Source organism: Stegodyphus dumicola, chromosome 2 (assembly GCF_044657685.1).
Source record: "Stegodyphus dumicola isolate Sdum_Otavi_A_Nest chromosome 2, ASM4465768v1".
Taxonomy (NCBI): domain Eukaryota; kingdom Metazoa; phylum Arthropoda; class Arachnida; order Araneae; family Eresidae; genus Stegodyphus; species Stegodyphus dumicola.
Window position 1 is genome coordinate 36,155,383 of NC_140769.1, and position 15,180 is coordinate 36,170,562.

The window sequence follows — 15,180 nt, forward strand, 5'->3', positions numbered from 1 at the left end:
ATCGGAAAAGGGGGGAAATCGGGAAAAAATCTGGAAATTTTGTATGTGGCTTTATTCTGTGTTGTGTGAAACAGTGTTCGTGAATTTTTGGATCCCATGGCCGTAACTAAAGTGAATTCGGAATGGGTATTTATGTATGTTTTAATTTAATGTATGTGCTCATTTATATTTTAAGTAGTGTTTTTGAATTTAATTATATTTTAATTAAATGATAGTTATTTTGTGAATTTTATGTTTGTAGGAATTTGGTATACGTTTTAGTTGAAGTAAACGTGCATGGAAATAATTTAAATATCTGACAATAAGTATTTGTAATGGTTCCGGTATGAATTCGTTGGTGACGTGTATAATGTAATAGATGATTTAGAGGTAAAAGTTTTTGGATATTTTATTTATTTTATATGTGGAAATGTTCATATTTGGAAAGGGTAAATACTTTTTCGCGATCAGGTAATTTCATATATGTTCTTTTTACCGGGTTTAAAGATTGAGAAAATTGTCATGTATTTTCGTGAAATTTTTCTAATTTATGAGAAAAAAGCAGTGTACATGGATATAGTGAAGAGTGTGCACAATGCCATTTTTGTGCAATTCTGGGATGTTTTTTAAGGTAAAAATAAGTCGGCGTGTACATGGTTTAGTGATATTTTAATTAAATGATAGTTATTTTGTGAATTTTATGTTTGTAGGAATTTGGTATACGTTTAAGTTGAAGTAAACGTGCATGGAAATAATTTAAATATTTGACACTAAGTATTTGTAAAGTTTGCGGTATGAATTCGTTGGTGACGTTTATAATGTAATAGATGATTTAGATGTAAAAGTTTTTGGATATTTTATTTATTTTATATGTGGAAATGTTCATATTTGGAAAGGGTAAATACTTTTTCGCGATCAGGTAATTTCATATATGTTCTTTTTACCGGGTTTAAAGATTGAGAAAATTGTCATGTATTTTCGTAAAAATTTTTCTAATTAATAAGAAAAAAGCAGTGTACATGGATATAGTGAAGAGTGTGCGCAATGCCATTTTTGTGCAATTCTGGGATGTTTTTTTAAGTAAAAATAAGTCGGCGTGTACATGGTTTATGTGTGTGTGTTATTTTGAAAAACACGTAAGGAGTATGGTATTGTGCACTTTTTCCCAATTTTGCAGTGAATATTTGTCATGATTAAGCAGTTTTGTTAGATAAAATTTCTAGCATAAGTGTAATTCGGCTAGTAGATTGTTGGAAGAAGTGTTCAGTAGATAAAAAGAAAAGAAACATGTCTTTACTTCATGAAGACAAAAGGGCGGCGGGAAAAAAAAAATAGAGGGTTGCTGTAGGAGAGTTGGTCGCCAAATTTTCGCCAAAAAAACGCCAAGTTACCATAATGTAAAAATCAACCTAATTTGCTTCTGATAGCGAAGAAAGTAACAGAGATTATTGAAAATGAAAAAATTTCGACTGACAAATTAGTCGGTATTCTCGACACAGCAATTATAGGACTTGAACAGCGGAACTTTGTAACTGAACAAGAAATTATGTCTGTTTATAGAATTAAAGAGAATGTATTATCACATAAAAAACGAAGCAACTTAAACAACTTACATTGAAAGAAATGTTTAATAAAGTAAACAAATAAATATTAAGCTTTTTTTTTGTTGTAAATTTTGATACCCTTTAGATCATAATTGTTCTTTATTTCATAAATTACGGTTTCATATTTTTATTTTAATAATTTCTGCATGCCATCTTACCAGATTTAAACTGATGATCTATAATCCGGAAAAATTGATAATCCGGAATCGCCGAAGTCCCGACGAGTCCGGATTAACGACTTTTGACTGTATTCAAATTATAGTTTTTACAAATATTTTAATAGTTACCAATAATTAATTTTATTATTAACTATTGGTAACTATAAATTTTTATTATATTATATTTTTGTATATTTATAGACAAATATATGAATGTATACAATAAAATATATTTTTTGAATTATTGATCTGCTTTCGTAACTAAATTACAATTTTCATTTCCTTCTATTTGTCTCGCTTTGTCTCAATGAAAATGTGGTCACCTTATACTAGATATTGTTCTAATTTATTACTGCTTTGTTAGTCATACTCAGCTGATCATATTATGTTCATTAACAGGCAATTTTGTGATGACAGAATCTCATAACTTTGAAAATAATCCACCGCTTGCTGTTCTACGGAAGATAGGTAGATAAAATTTAAGTAATTTTTTTTTTTTCAAAATGCATGAAAATAATACAGAAGAACCAATTTATATCCTTGTTCATAAACACAAAATGTGGCTTTCTGAGAATCAATCAAGATTACATCAAACAATGTGGATGTTATGCACATATTGTTACTTCACACTAATCCATAACTGGCACTAAACTGCACAGCTTAGCAAGTTTCACAGTCAATCGCATAATATGCAAAGTACTCAAATATCAAATGCTAACATTTTTTTACAAATAAAAAAAGTTAAGCTTCCAAATTCAGAAACAGAATTATACTGTGATATCTACTAGAATACCAAGACCTTATATTCCCAAAGCATTACGAAAATTATGTTTTAATTACACACATAATTTAGCTCATTCAGCCATTCAAATGACATAGAAATTAGTTTATAGCTGATATGTGTAGCCAAATATCAGCAATGATATCACAAATTGGACAAGACAGTGTATTCCATATCAAAAAAGCTAAAGAACACCTCAGCTCCTTCACAATCATTTATTGAAACTTCTATGTGATTTCAACTTATTCATCTGCATCTCATCAGCTCACTTCCACCTTCAAATGGATTCACAGATTGTCTAACAACTATCAATCAAAACAGAGGAGAAACAAACCAAAGTGAAACATAAAATTAGCAAAGTAACAGCCTTAGCATATTGTGCTTTTATGTCTGATAATGCAAAATTAATAAATGAACAACAGTCTTTGATAGCTAATCATTATTAGGAATTTAATAATTTTGACTTTGGGTCTGCAAAAATTTTTCAAAAACCTTCTTCAATTGGTGAATTTGATTTCCTTGATGCTTCTCGCATTCACAAAGATTTATCATGTTTAGTTAATGACTTTAAGACTAATCCAGTCCTTCCTAAAACTTTTAAAATCCTATTAACTTATTTTTCAATTTCATTACTATTTTTGCCAACAGATGGTGACATCTTCTCATTCGCTTTACTGCCGTGGATATAAATATGACTGTTGCTTTTTACTCTTGCCGATTTGTTTGCTCCTGATGAAGAGAAGCCTGTCCCTGTTTGCAGGGCTGTGGAGTTGGAGTCGGGCAGATTTTGGGGTAAAAGGAGTAGGAGCTGGAGTCGCTAGCAACAGGTCGATGTAAAATATGTATATTACACACATACATATTTTACATTTCAACTGTATATTTATTTAAAAAAATCAGTAAACCTATTTATAAATGGGTTTTGTTTGTGCAATGGTGAAAATTTTGCAATGATCGCTTTAAGAAAGAATTCGCAGCATTATTCCTTTACCATTTCGGCAGCAAATTGCTGTATTTCTACAGAAATTTCACCCTTGCCTGCTTCCTCTACTACAAGAAAATCCCACAAGCATAAATTTTATAAAAGGAATCTACAACAAAAATAATCGTAATTTTTTTATAAAAGCCATTGGAATTTGGAAGACTATAAAGAGAACCCATACAAGAATGAGAACATTCGAAACTGAATGTTTGCCATGCGTGTGGTTGCTTGAATAATTTTTATGCATATGATTAGCAGAGTTTGGCACATTCTGAAGCTTTCGTGTTTTCTGCTAAGGTAGTTCCAATTAGTGCCAGATGTACGTACAAACTGCACAAGCTAGAGCTTAGGGCCCCCACTTTCTTGCCCCCCCCACAAAAAAAATTTTACATTATCCCATGTAAAAAGAAATTGACTCACAACTCTCATAAAGGGCCCCATATCTCAAATAGCTTAGGATCCCATCAAATCTAAATCCCATCCTGGTTCCAATAATATGTAAGTATCTACTTCTTTTCATAAAGCTGTCTGCATACAGTATTACTTTATATTATTACTTTTACAATATTACTTTACAATATTACTTTTACAATATTACTTTTAAAATCCAAAGTACCATGTTTACTCACAAAATAGTCGCACTTTTTTTGCTGATTCTTCATTGTGAAAGTCTAGGTGCGACTATTATGCGGGAAATTTTTCTGCTTAAAAACGGGAGTGCGACTATTACGCGAGTAAATATGGTAGATTCTTTTCTAGTGAACTTCCTGTTTGCAATATAACAATTAGAGACATACTTCTGCTCTTTTACAGAATTTTTAGAGCAATGGCATTTTTATACGAAATATTATATCAAAAATTACAATGATAAAAATTTAAAATATAACTATAAAAAGTAATGCTAAAATGTGAAAATTAAAAACAATGTTAAAGCTGGGAAAAAATTCACTAATGAACTTTTATAAAACAAAGGAAGTTTATCAATTGCAAATTCTGAATGACATGAAATTACACTCACTTAGCAGTTTTAAGGATAGGATGATTTGTTCCAATTAGTTTTCGCAAATGCATGGCAACATTAGTAAACTCTTCACTTAGAAGGCACTTTAAACTAAAATAAGTAGTAGGATAACCAACTATTTTCTCGGCATCCGAGATAGCTCTGTTCCAATCATGAGTTTTTGCCGCAGCTGACCACTTTTCATATGGTTCAACAGAAACTTTAGTTGATATTCTCTGCCAAAAACATAATAACTGTTCATCAAATGAAGCACACTGAACCTTTTTCAGTGACGGGACTATATGAAAAATTAATTTCCGGGACAACATACCTATAAATAAAATAATATTACTATGCGACTACCAGATTAAAAAAATTCTCAACAGTATCAGACTGAATTCTACCATCTCATGAAAAACACATAAATGAAATGTCAAGGTGAATGACTTCCTGTAACCCGCTTGGTCACAGATCTACAATGGAACATCACATAACGGAACCTACTGCCCTAGGCCACTAAATGCCCTACATACCACACGTTTAATTGTTAGGTCACGACTTCACCTTTAGATTCAATTCTTTCTTAACTATTTATTGCTTGAAATAGCTACGTACCAAAAGTACTATTTTTTTAAAAAAATTTCCCAGCCAAGAGAGAAAATAGTCCCATTAAGAGATAATTGCATCGCATAGTAAACAACTTGAAAACCAAAACTTGAATATTAAAGACCACAGCCAAGGGATGTCAGCCAAGGAGCCTACAGTATCATAGTATTTAAAAATTATGAATAAAAACTCAAAATCTATAATGAGCTCAAATCATATTTAAACGAAATTAATTTATAGTTCTGTATTTGAAAATCGAAATGGCTTTTCATTTTACTTTTTTTATAAAATACATAACAAAGATTCAATGAAGGAACACCCGCACTTTCTTTTATATTGCTATTGATTTCAAATAAAAATTCTCCGTTCAGTAATATTTTGGATTTCGAACAAAAGTTTCTTTTCTTCTTATTATTATCTTATTATTATTTTTATTTTTATTATGGGCTTGTACGTTATCTCAGCTAAGGACCAACTTTATTTCTCTGTAAGCACGTAAGCAGACTAAAAAACTTCTTTGATGATGCAAAACAAGATGTCTACCTATTGGTCAGAATATTAAGCAGTTGTCTTATTACATAATTTTGTATTTTGACATCACGTGATTGTCAACGTCAAAGTTTAAACAAAAAAAATATGTTCACATTTAAAGCCGTTTTTTGTTATACAGTGGGTTTTTAAAAATTTATGGCAGTGTTCACTGTTTCTGTTTTATGAAAAGATTACATTTTGTTTTCATCTAGCATAAATTTGGATTATGGCTTCTTATAAATTGTTTAAACATATGAAGTGTGCTACGAGCAGACTGACTTCATTTAACTGTAATATTTATTCGACATTACGATCGTTTTCTACTAATTTAAAAACGTCTAAGACAGTGTTGTGTTTGAAGCCCTATAACAGTTGCATATTTTGTTATAACTTAAAAAAATTTCATGAATCTAACTGCATGAAATCTGATGATACTGTAATCAAAGCAAATGAAAATTCTAAAGATGAACGCGCACAAGGGTTTGATGATGAAGAATTTCAGAATATATTAAAGGACGTATTAAAAGATTTTGATGTTAATGATGAGGCCGCGAAGATATTAGGCGATATTCGGAAGAGTATAGATGAACCTAAATTAGGCAGTGATAAACTATCTGAGAGTGATGGAAAAAATCACAATATGTGTGTTACAAACAACGATTTGCATTCTAAAGCAAGTGTAAAGTACAAAACATTTTCTGATTCTGATGCCGTAGTGATTCCTAGCTATGAAGATTATCAAAAGTTTGATAATGAGAGGAATGAACAAACGTATCATGTTGATCAAGAATTCGAAATAAAACATTCTTATCATCATATGAAACGTAAGTTTATTAATGTAATACATACATAACGTTTTTACACAGCAGTGACCAACTGGCAAAAACTGGGGAGTGCTGATAATAGCCTCTTTGATTAAATGCATGATTGGCTGCATAGTATTTTTACGTTTCTTCTATGTGTTAAGTAAATACAAGCCAGTTCCATTTACAAAAACATCCCTTGTTTGGATATATAGATATTTATTAATTAACATTCCTTTTTGAATATTTTTTTTTTTTTTTTTTTAATTCCTTCTTATTTATGTAACTTTGGAATCTGTGCAGGATTTAATCTTAATTTAGAATTATATTTTGCTTTATACTGAATATTTTTGCTAAGGTATTTGTAGTTTGTAATAATGCTTATCAAATATTTGGACACAAGCCTAAAATTTTATAGTATCTTTAATTTTATGAACTTATTATACATATTTCACTAGAAAACAATCAGGCATTTTTCAGAAATAATTTCTACCATACTTTATGTTTGAGCTAAAGCATAATATTTTAATTGCATGGGAAGAGATACGAGGGTCTCCTTTCCTTTTCTCCTACAACCAACTTTCTGAGAGGGTTTTCAGCTGAATAGTATTTTAAGTGCACCCATGCTGCAGAGACATTACATATTTACATCCATTACATCTGTGGGATTTAAAACTGGGTTCCTGACTACTATGCCAACAAGTTGGCTTAAGAATCTACATGTATGGGGTCAAAAAAGGTTCATAGAGTTGCAATTAGATTGTAGCTTTATGAGCTCCATCAATAAGTTAATTTGTTTAATTCATATACAGTGACTCACATTTCTTTTCATATATTTGTATTTTTAAAATTTGCTTGCATAGATATTTTACTAAGCAGTGAAGCAACACCAAATTTATATTATTTTTTCTCAGTTTTAAGGTTTATCTATTCCAGAGTAAATATCAAAATAGTCTTTGCAATAAAATAATTTATTTTAAATGTTGAATAATTCAGACACACTCAGAAATTTTGATGAGGTGTTTTGGAAAACAATAATGATCAACAATCTTATGATGGCCAGTTATAATTTTATTTTACCTAATTTTTATCTTACACACATGCATATATATATATGTATAACTTTTATATGCACATACATGTGCATGCAAGGGTAAAAGTATATTTATGGGTACCGAGTTTGTGCAATTCTTTTACTTGTTATTTTGGCTTTGTGTAGCGGTGATTTTAGCGCCAAAAATTGCCACTACACAAATTCAAAGAATTACACAAACTCGGTATCCATGTACATATTGACCTATTTTCAATTTTAAAAAAATCACAGAATTGCACAAACCATTGATTTTATCCATGTATACATCGATACATTTTCACTTAAAAAGTCAAAGGAGCACCCAGTTCTAGGTAAAAGTATGTTTAATCTTTGGATTACGGTAACTTAGCGATTTTTTGCCTAAAATTTGTTGACCAACCCTGCTACAGCAACCTGCTAGTTTTGTTTTGGACGCCATTTTGTTTTCACGAAGTAAAGGCATGTTTTTTTTTTTTTTTACTCAACATTTTTTTTCCAACAATCTGCTAGCCGAAAAAGTATATTTATGGAACATTCAACTACTCAGGTTACCATAAATGAAACAACAACTTCGTAATAATACACAGTAGAGACTAAAAGGTACTCTAACCCATGCAAGATAAAAAAAAATAATTGAAAAGTCTTGAAATGCATTACTTAATTAATTTTAAACTAAATTTCTGATACCAAAAACTTTTAATATTTTTTCATACAATAGTGTTATATTTGTAATACGCAATATAGTTTTTTTTTAAAAAAATCAGTTTATTTTTAATGTAAATGTGATTATGGGACAGCAAAAGTGAAAATACTGTCACACTTGTAAACTGCATAAATACAGACTGACGACCTTGGAGGATCATATCCCTTGAACACTCTGTCGATAAATTTGCTACTTCTATAATAGTCAGTAGGGAAGATTGAAGATATGTACTATTAAAGTGCTAATTATAACTTTTATGAATTATGAAATCATATTTTATCTTATACTCTACTGCACACAAATTTTGAATTCTGGATTCTATTCTCTCTTCAATCATGAAGAGAAATCCTTGTGTTTGAGTGTCAAATCTGTGAGAAAATCCAACTTATGATGGCCAGTGTGAATATTAAGTAATGAGGTCTGTATACTGGCAATTAATTATATCAAGCTTATGTATGTGAGCATTTAAGTCTAATGGATCTAAAGAGTTAATTTTTGTATAATCATAATTTCAGTAGTGTCCAGTATGCTATTATAATGTGAAAATGTCTGTTAGTCTCTTTTTTTCAAACCATTTACTTCTACAGGTGGAATTCATGGAGTATTTGATATAGAAGAATTAGTCGAAGTCTTGCGGAAGGAGAATCTCTTGGATATAGCAGTGATCTCAGTACCAAAAGAACTTCATTACACAGACTTCATGGTTTTAGCAACAGCTAAATCACCTAGACATTGTAAAGCTGCATCTGAGTTAATTAGAAAACTTGTAAGTGTATTTTATTATTTCTGAGTTTGTAAATCAAGTGAACATATTAGTATAAAGAGTAATCAAGGGAAAAAATCCCAAAATATCATAAAGGTGTGTGGTGTATTTTAAAGAAAAAAAGGTTGACAAAGAACAGCAACTTTATATACATACATATATAGACACATACATATTTTAAAAAATGTAAGGGCAGGTAGAAGAGATTGAAATAAGTAGATTTTGTAATAGAATGTATGTGCAGAATTGGCACACTGAAGTGAGACAGAACTATTGAGCAGCAGCTAAAAGCTTCTGCTAGTGTTAATTATAATTTCCTATGCAAATTTTGAGTGTTGTGCATAGCTAAATGAACACAAAGCTCTCTGACATGTTTTATTAATGAGGCTGTGGGCAGAAAAGAGACAGCTGCTGCCAGGAGATACTCGAGAATCACTTTCTGCCCCTCCTTTGAGTAGATACTGCATTTAAGCAGCAGCCCTGTGGATAAAGGCGTCTTGGTGAGTTCCATATTCATCTAATGATATTGTATTGCTCAAAATTCAGACCGAGAATAGTGATTTATGTCAATGAAACAATTTTACCATTTGCTTTCCACAATGCACCATTTCTGCCCACATGTTACAAAATCCACTAATTCTAAAACAGGTCCTCTTTACCTGTTTTAAAATTTTTACCAGATATTTTTAAATCACCATATGTGTACAGTCAAAAGTCGTTAATTCGGACACCCATAATCCGGAATGATCTATTATCCGGACCTCAAAGCTTCAAACTTCTCTTTGCGTCGCATTGACGCATGCGCGTAAGGCCTTTACGCCTGAGAATGTGCGCGTGCGCAAAATACGTGTACGAGTGCATGTTTAATGTATAACGGACAGTATAAGCTAAGCTAAAATTATTTAATTATCTATTTCAGTTAATGTTGCAGATTGCGTTGTTCCTTAATCTTCGAATTGGATCCGGCTTATTATTTTTTGCAGTCTGTTAGAGCAATTTTATAAAAGTAAGCTTGAACTTTCGATTATGTCAAATAGAATTTCTGATATATATTTATTAATATGTAAATGATCTACAAAGCGAAAGTATGTTTCGAAGTTCATTAAACAAAAAGTGGAATTGCTACAAAAAATGGATAAAGGCATATCCTTTGTTTATCTAAACTTTAACGTTTGTTTATCTAAACTTTGTTTATCTTTAACGCAGCGGCGCCGCGCAATGAATTGGAAGTTGATCTGTCAGCACTATCCTTATCTTCAGGGCAGATGTTTTTATTTTATTTGGCTTATTATTCCTTACTAAATGTAGTATTTCATCTCGATGTACTCCATCTTTGATATGATTTAAATCAAATTCCTCATCATTATAATTTGCTTCCAATAGCGAAGAAAGTAACAGAGGTTATTGAAAACAAAAAAATTTCGACTGACAAATTAGTCGGTATTCTCGACACAGCAATTATAGGACTTGAACAACGGAACTTTGTAACTGAACAAGAAATTATGTCTGTTTATAGAATTAAAGAGAATGTATTATCACATAAAAAACAAAGCAACTTAAACAACTTACATTGAAAGAAATGTTTAATAAAATAAACAAATAAATATTAAGTTTTTTTTTTTTTTTTTTTTTTTTTAAATTTTGATACCCTTTAGATCATAATTGTTCTTTATTTCATAAATTACAGTTTCATATTTTTAATTTTATAATTTCTGCATGCCATCTTACCAGATTTAAACTGATGATCTATAATCCGGAATCGCCGAAGTCCCGACGAGTCCGGATTAATGACTTTTGACTGTATATGTAATATAGTATTGATTTCATAGATGCAATCATGTGGATGTTGATCTGTAACAAATAGCAAACTTGACAACCGAGGCAGATTAAATATTCATTTTTATTTCAGTTGCCATTTGTCACCACAATTCAATTGGCATTCTAATCGGGCCTGTTTACGGAATATTTACATTTTTTATGTTGTTGTAATAAGAAGAAAACAGTCTAGAAGCTAAGTGCATAATTATCCAGTATGGCAGCTTATGAAGAGAACAGTTTCACTTCAGGAAATTTTAAGTTCCAAATTAGCTACATTGTCATCATTGTGTAAAAATCATATGATATGGATTAATCTAGAAATTATACAGTCTTTAAAACATTATTACTATTTTTAGATGAGAAAGGGGAAATACCCAAATTAGAATGAAGAATTAAAGGGCTATTGCTTATTATCTTACACACATGCACATGTATTTCATTAAATTAATTCAGTTAAAATGTTTATTCGAACTTTTAATTTTTTTTTTTTTTTTTTTTTTTTTATTATTATTATTATTATTATTATTTTTACATCTTTAGTAGTTTGCATCTATTTTCACAAATAGTAGCAGTTCACAATTTTTTTTATACATTTTAACAATGCTTCAAAGTTAGCAACATTTTTGCATACAAAACAAGCATTTTACATTATTAAGGTTTATAGCATAGGGTTTTTTTTAGTATAGCACTCACAGATAGCAGCTTTACACTCAACTTTACATTGTATTAGTGCCCTCTATTTATACAGTTAGCAGTAACAAACTACTCAAATTCACCTAGTTTAGAAAATTGTAGTCCAACTCAGGAATTCAAATATGTAGTTCTGGTAAGTTAAATTAGTAAGGGGACCGGAAAGTAATGTTGCTTTCTTACATTAAATTCACATGAATACATTTTTAATATGTTTTTATTTTTAATCAATAATGTAATCACCCTTGTTATCAACAACCTTTTGCCATCTAGTGTTCAGATTTTGAATCCCTGAACCGATATAAATCAATTGGTTTTTGAGTAAAATATCTGAAGATGGCAGTTTGGCCATCATTCAAATTTTCTAATTTTTTGGCGGAACTTTGTAACTGAACAAGAAATTATGTCTGTTTATAGAAGTAAAGAGAAAGTATTATCACATAAAAAACGAAGCAACTTAAACAACTTACATTGAAAGAAATATTTAATAAAGTAAACAATTTTTTTTTTTTTTTTTTTTTTTTTTGTAAATTTTGATACTCTTTAGATCATAATTGTTCTTTATTTCATAAATTACGGTTTCATATTTTTAATTTTATAATTTCTGCATGCTATCTTACCAGATTTAAACTGATGATCTATAATCCGGAAAAATCGATAATCCGGAATCGCAAAGTTCCGACGAGTCCGGATTAACGACTTTTGACTGTCTTTAAAAAAATTTTAATTCTGTTTGTGCTGAATCTGTGTAGAACTCCTTACCTATTTAATTTTTTCTTTCTTGTACTAGCTTTCAGTACACAGTCAACATACATATAGTCATTCAAACAGTCATCAGTCACTGCTGAGTGCAACCAAATGTGTGTTGGGAGAAATACCATAGCATTGCATTTTATACTACTAATATGTAAACATCTTGATGATTAAAGTATTTTCTATTGTATGTCATTGATATTGAATTTTATACTAGGAGATTTTAGAAACAGAGTTATTCTGATAATTTTTATTAATTTTAGTGATTTGTCATTGTCATGTTTGCAAAAGTTAAAACCATATAGCATTAACCTCAGAATACACTTGATGGTTCTTTTAAATAATAGCAAATAAGATGCTTAATGTCGTTCTAGTTAATGCATTTTGTCAGTTTATATAAAATACGTATTGTGTGAAAGAGGGCAATACTTTAGTTTCCTTTCATAATTTATGATTTAATAAGTTGTCGACATATGTTCAATGTATTACAAATGAAAATTGAGCAATTTTTTTAAATAACTGATAAATTCATATTCACTTCTATATTATATCAAAATTATAGTTTTCATCACATTATATATTAGCTAAAGTAGTGATGTGTATTTATCATTTGATATATGATTATAATTGTTTTATTTTATGCTTTATGAATAGTATACTTTAAATATAATAAAACATTATTTCGCATTTAAATCATGATGATCACTTCTCAAATTTATCCCACCATGTTCTCTTTATATCATAACTTAGTTACTGGTGGGGGGAGTAATGTTGGGAAAAGTACTCCCCCACCAGTAATTAAGTTAATGTTGGGAGAGCTTTTGGCCACTAGATAGTAGCATGAGTCAGTATAATCTAATAGCTTAAAAATAGCATGGTAATATTGAAATAATTTTATGTAACTAAAAATTAATAAAAATGTGTGTAATTCTTTTATTGTTTGTAAACAACATTTCAGAAAACAAAATGTGTTATATTATGCCTTGTATTGTATTATTTCTTTTTCTTATATTTTTATATATAATAGTTGTAACTGTGATTTGTGGCTTTCTAAGTGTAACCTGATATATACTGATAACCATGTGCTTGACCGCACTGTAGAAATAAAGTGTGTTTTTTTATGTGATAAGTTTCTTCGAGAAGTTATTATTATCTAAATGGACTAACCAGTAGTATTTTATTTTATTCTCAATAAGGGGATTATGTAAGCGAATGACATGATATGCCCAAACGTATTATTTTACATAGTACTTGGGAAAATGCTGATACTTTTCCAGTGGAACTGAACACATGTAACTATATTTGTATTCTATTCAAAGCATGTAATAGCATTTATGTATAGGTAAATTTAAAATTTTGCAAGTTGGTTTAAGTGTGCACAAAGGCCTGAACGACCCTGCCCTAAAAAAATACAAAAGTCTAAACATTCTGCTGCTTTTCAACTGTTCGAAGATCACCTACAATAGATTTCCCTACCACATCAGCTACGATAACGACATGTTAAAGATGATTTTCTTCTTTCCTCTCCCGCTTCTAAGAATCCTTCTTCCTCTCCCCAGCCATGCATTTATGGTTTGCTTTTAATGTCATTTATGCTGTTAGCATTGCATCAAAAATCATAAATTTCTTTCAAATAGTCGAAGTTTTTCATCATCTTCAAATATCAATCTAAGAACATTTTTGGGAGATGACATGTGGATAATTAGGAGTATAGTGAACTTTTTTTACAATTTAAATATTTTTATTACTTTTGAGTGAAAACATATCATAGCCATCACTAATAAGAAATTTTATATTATAGCAAGTTTATATTCCATTTTTTATATCTGTGCAAAATGTATAAAATCTACTAATGTTTCAATTTGTTTCAGTACAAAATGAAGAAACATGAAACTGATCCTTATTTCATAATTGAAGGCCAAGCTGTTCATAATTGGAAAGCGCTTGATATGGGTAAGTGCCTGTCAACCTCAATAAAGACAGAAATGACTATGGTGTTTACTTTTATTTCTTCATGAAATAAATCTTTTAATTGTAGATATATATTTTATAGTTAGTATATATATATATATATATATTATAGTTGCTATTCATTTTACGTGCATTATCATTCAGTGCTTTTTTCCCCTTCACAACAGGAAATATTGTCGTTCACATCTTATTGGAGGATACAAGAACTCTGTATGACATTGAATCTCTATGGCTTTTTGATGCTGAATTTGACACTAGAGGTAATTTAAAAGCAGATCCTGCATTAAAAGCACTTGAAGAACAAATGGCTTTCTTTAATTTATTACAACAGTCAAAAGAAACTGGCAAAGAAGCTGCATAAGAAATTGAGAAATTATATGTAAGTGCATAATAAGCAGTATTCATTACAGCAGTCATCATCATCAGAATCAGGAAAGAAAATTTTAAGTACAATGTATGGATTCCTTGTAAACATCATAAAATGTTTAATATATGTTGATAGTGGAAAAGAATTTTTTTTTTTTTTTTTTTTTTTTTTTTTTTTTGTTATTCTTTACATTAAAATCATTCAGAATGGAGTTTATAGAAGAAATAAAGTTTGTTGTCTCTATAGGAATCGTAATTCATTTCAGAGCAGTGCAGTTATATTATTGATAACATTTAAATTACTTTCGCATTGGTGATAAAGAAACAAAAAGTATTTTTTATCATGTAAAAGATAATACAGTTCAGATTTGCTAGAACAAATTTCTTAAGCAATTTTTCCAAGGTTCGTAGCCGTCCTTACAAGTGCTTATAAGTCCTTATATTTGAAAATAAAATATAAAGGCTCTTATAGGTGCTTACTTTTGCTTTAAAGCCCTTATTTTTTTTTTTTTATTATTTATTTATTTATTTATTTATTTATTTTAGTGCTTATTTTTTGCTTTTAGTGCTTTTTTTAATTAACGCGCATTTTTCCTCCCG

The 15,180-nt window shown here is 29.8% G+C and overlaps 2 protein-coding genes across 4 annotated transcripts in view; one reads left to right on the plus strand and one right to left on the minus strand.

Annotated features, from left to right (window-relative positions):
• LOC118191198 (all trans-polyprenyl-diphosphate synthase PDSS2-like) overlaps window positions 1–5,272 on the minus strand; it is a 31,018-nt gene extending 25,746 nt beyond the window's left edge. Inside the window, exon 1 of one of the 2 annotated variants that reach the window (XM_085810570.1) lies at window positions 5,120–5,272. Coding sequence is in view for 1 of the 2 variants with exons in the window: in XM_035361999.2 (XP_035217890.1) it covers window positions 4,523–4,833 (311 nt within the window). In the remaining variant the exon portion in view is untranslated. Of the gene's footprint in view, window positions 1–4,522 lie in introns of both variants that reach the window. The other variant, XM_035361999.2, reaches the window with a different exon arrangement.
• Window positions 5,273–5,616: 344 nt separating this feature from the next.
• RsfS312 (ribosomal silencing factor RsfS-like protein, 312) lies at window positions 5,617–14,711 on the plus strand. Of its 2 annotated transcripts, XM_035361998.2 has the most exons (4): window positions 5,625–6,465; window positions 8,807–8,985; window positions 14,115–14,196; window positions 14,382–14,711. In XM_035361998.2, the coding sequence occupies exons 1-4, from the start codon at window positions 5,868–5,870 to the stop codon at window positions 14,573–14,575; spliced, it is 1,053 nt and encodes a 350-aa protein (XP_035217889.1). In that variant the 5' UTR covers window positions 5,625–5,867; the 3' UTR covers window positions 14,576–14,711. The 2 variants fall into 2 exon arrangements, with proteins under 2 accessions (XP_085666697.1, XP_035217889.1); XM_085810571.1 differs by lacking the exons at window positions 14,115–14,196; window positions 14,382–14,711 and adding an exon at window positions 12,281–13,372 and having other exon boundaries at window positions 5,617–6,465.
• The last annotated feature ends 469 nt before the right edge of the window (window positions 14,712–15,180 follow it).

Excerpts from the sequence above, each read along its gene's own strand:
- RsfS312 (XM_035361998.2), top strand. The coding sequence starts at position 5,868 with ATGGCTTCTTATAAATTGTTTAAACATATGAAGTGTGCTACGAGCAGA. Across the intron at positions 6,466-8,806 it reads TTCTTATCATCATATGAAAC|GTGGAATTCATGGAGTATTT; the intron begins GTAAGTTTATTA and ends TTACTTCTACAG. Across the intron at positions 14,197-14,381 it reads TTGGAAAGCGCTTGATATGG|GAAATATTGTCGTTCACATC; the intron begins GTAAGTGCCTGT and ends CCTTCACAACAG.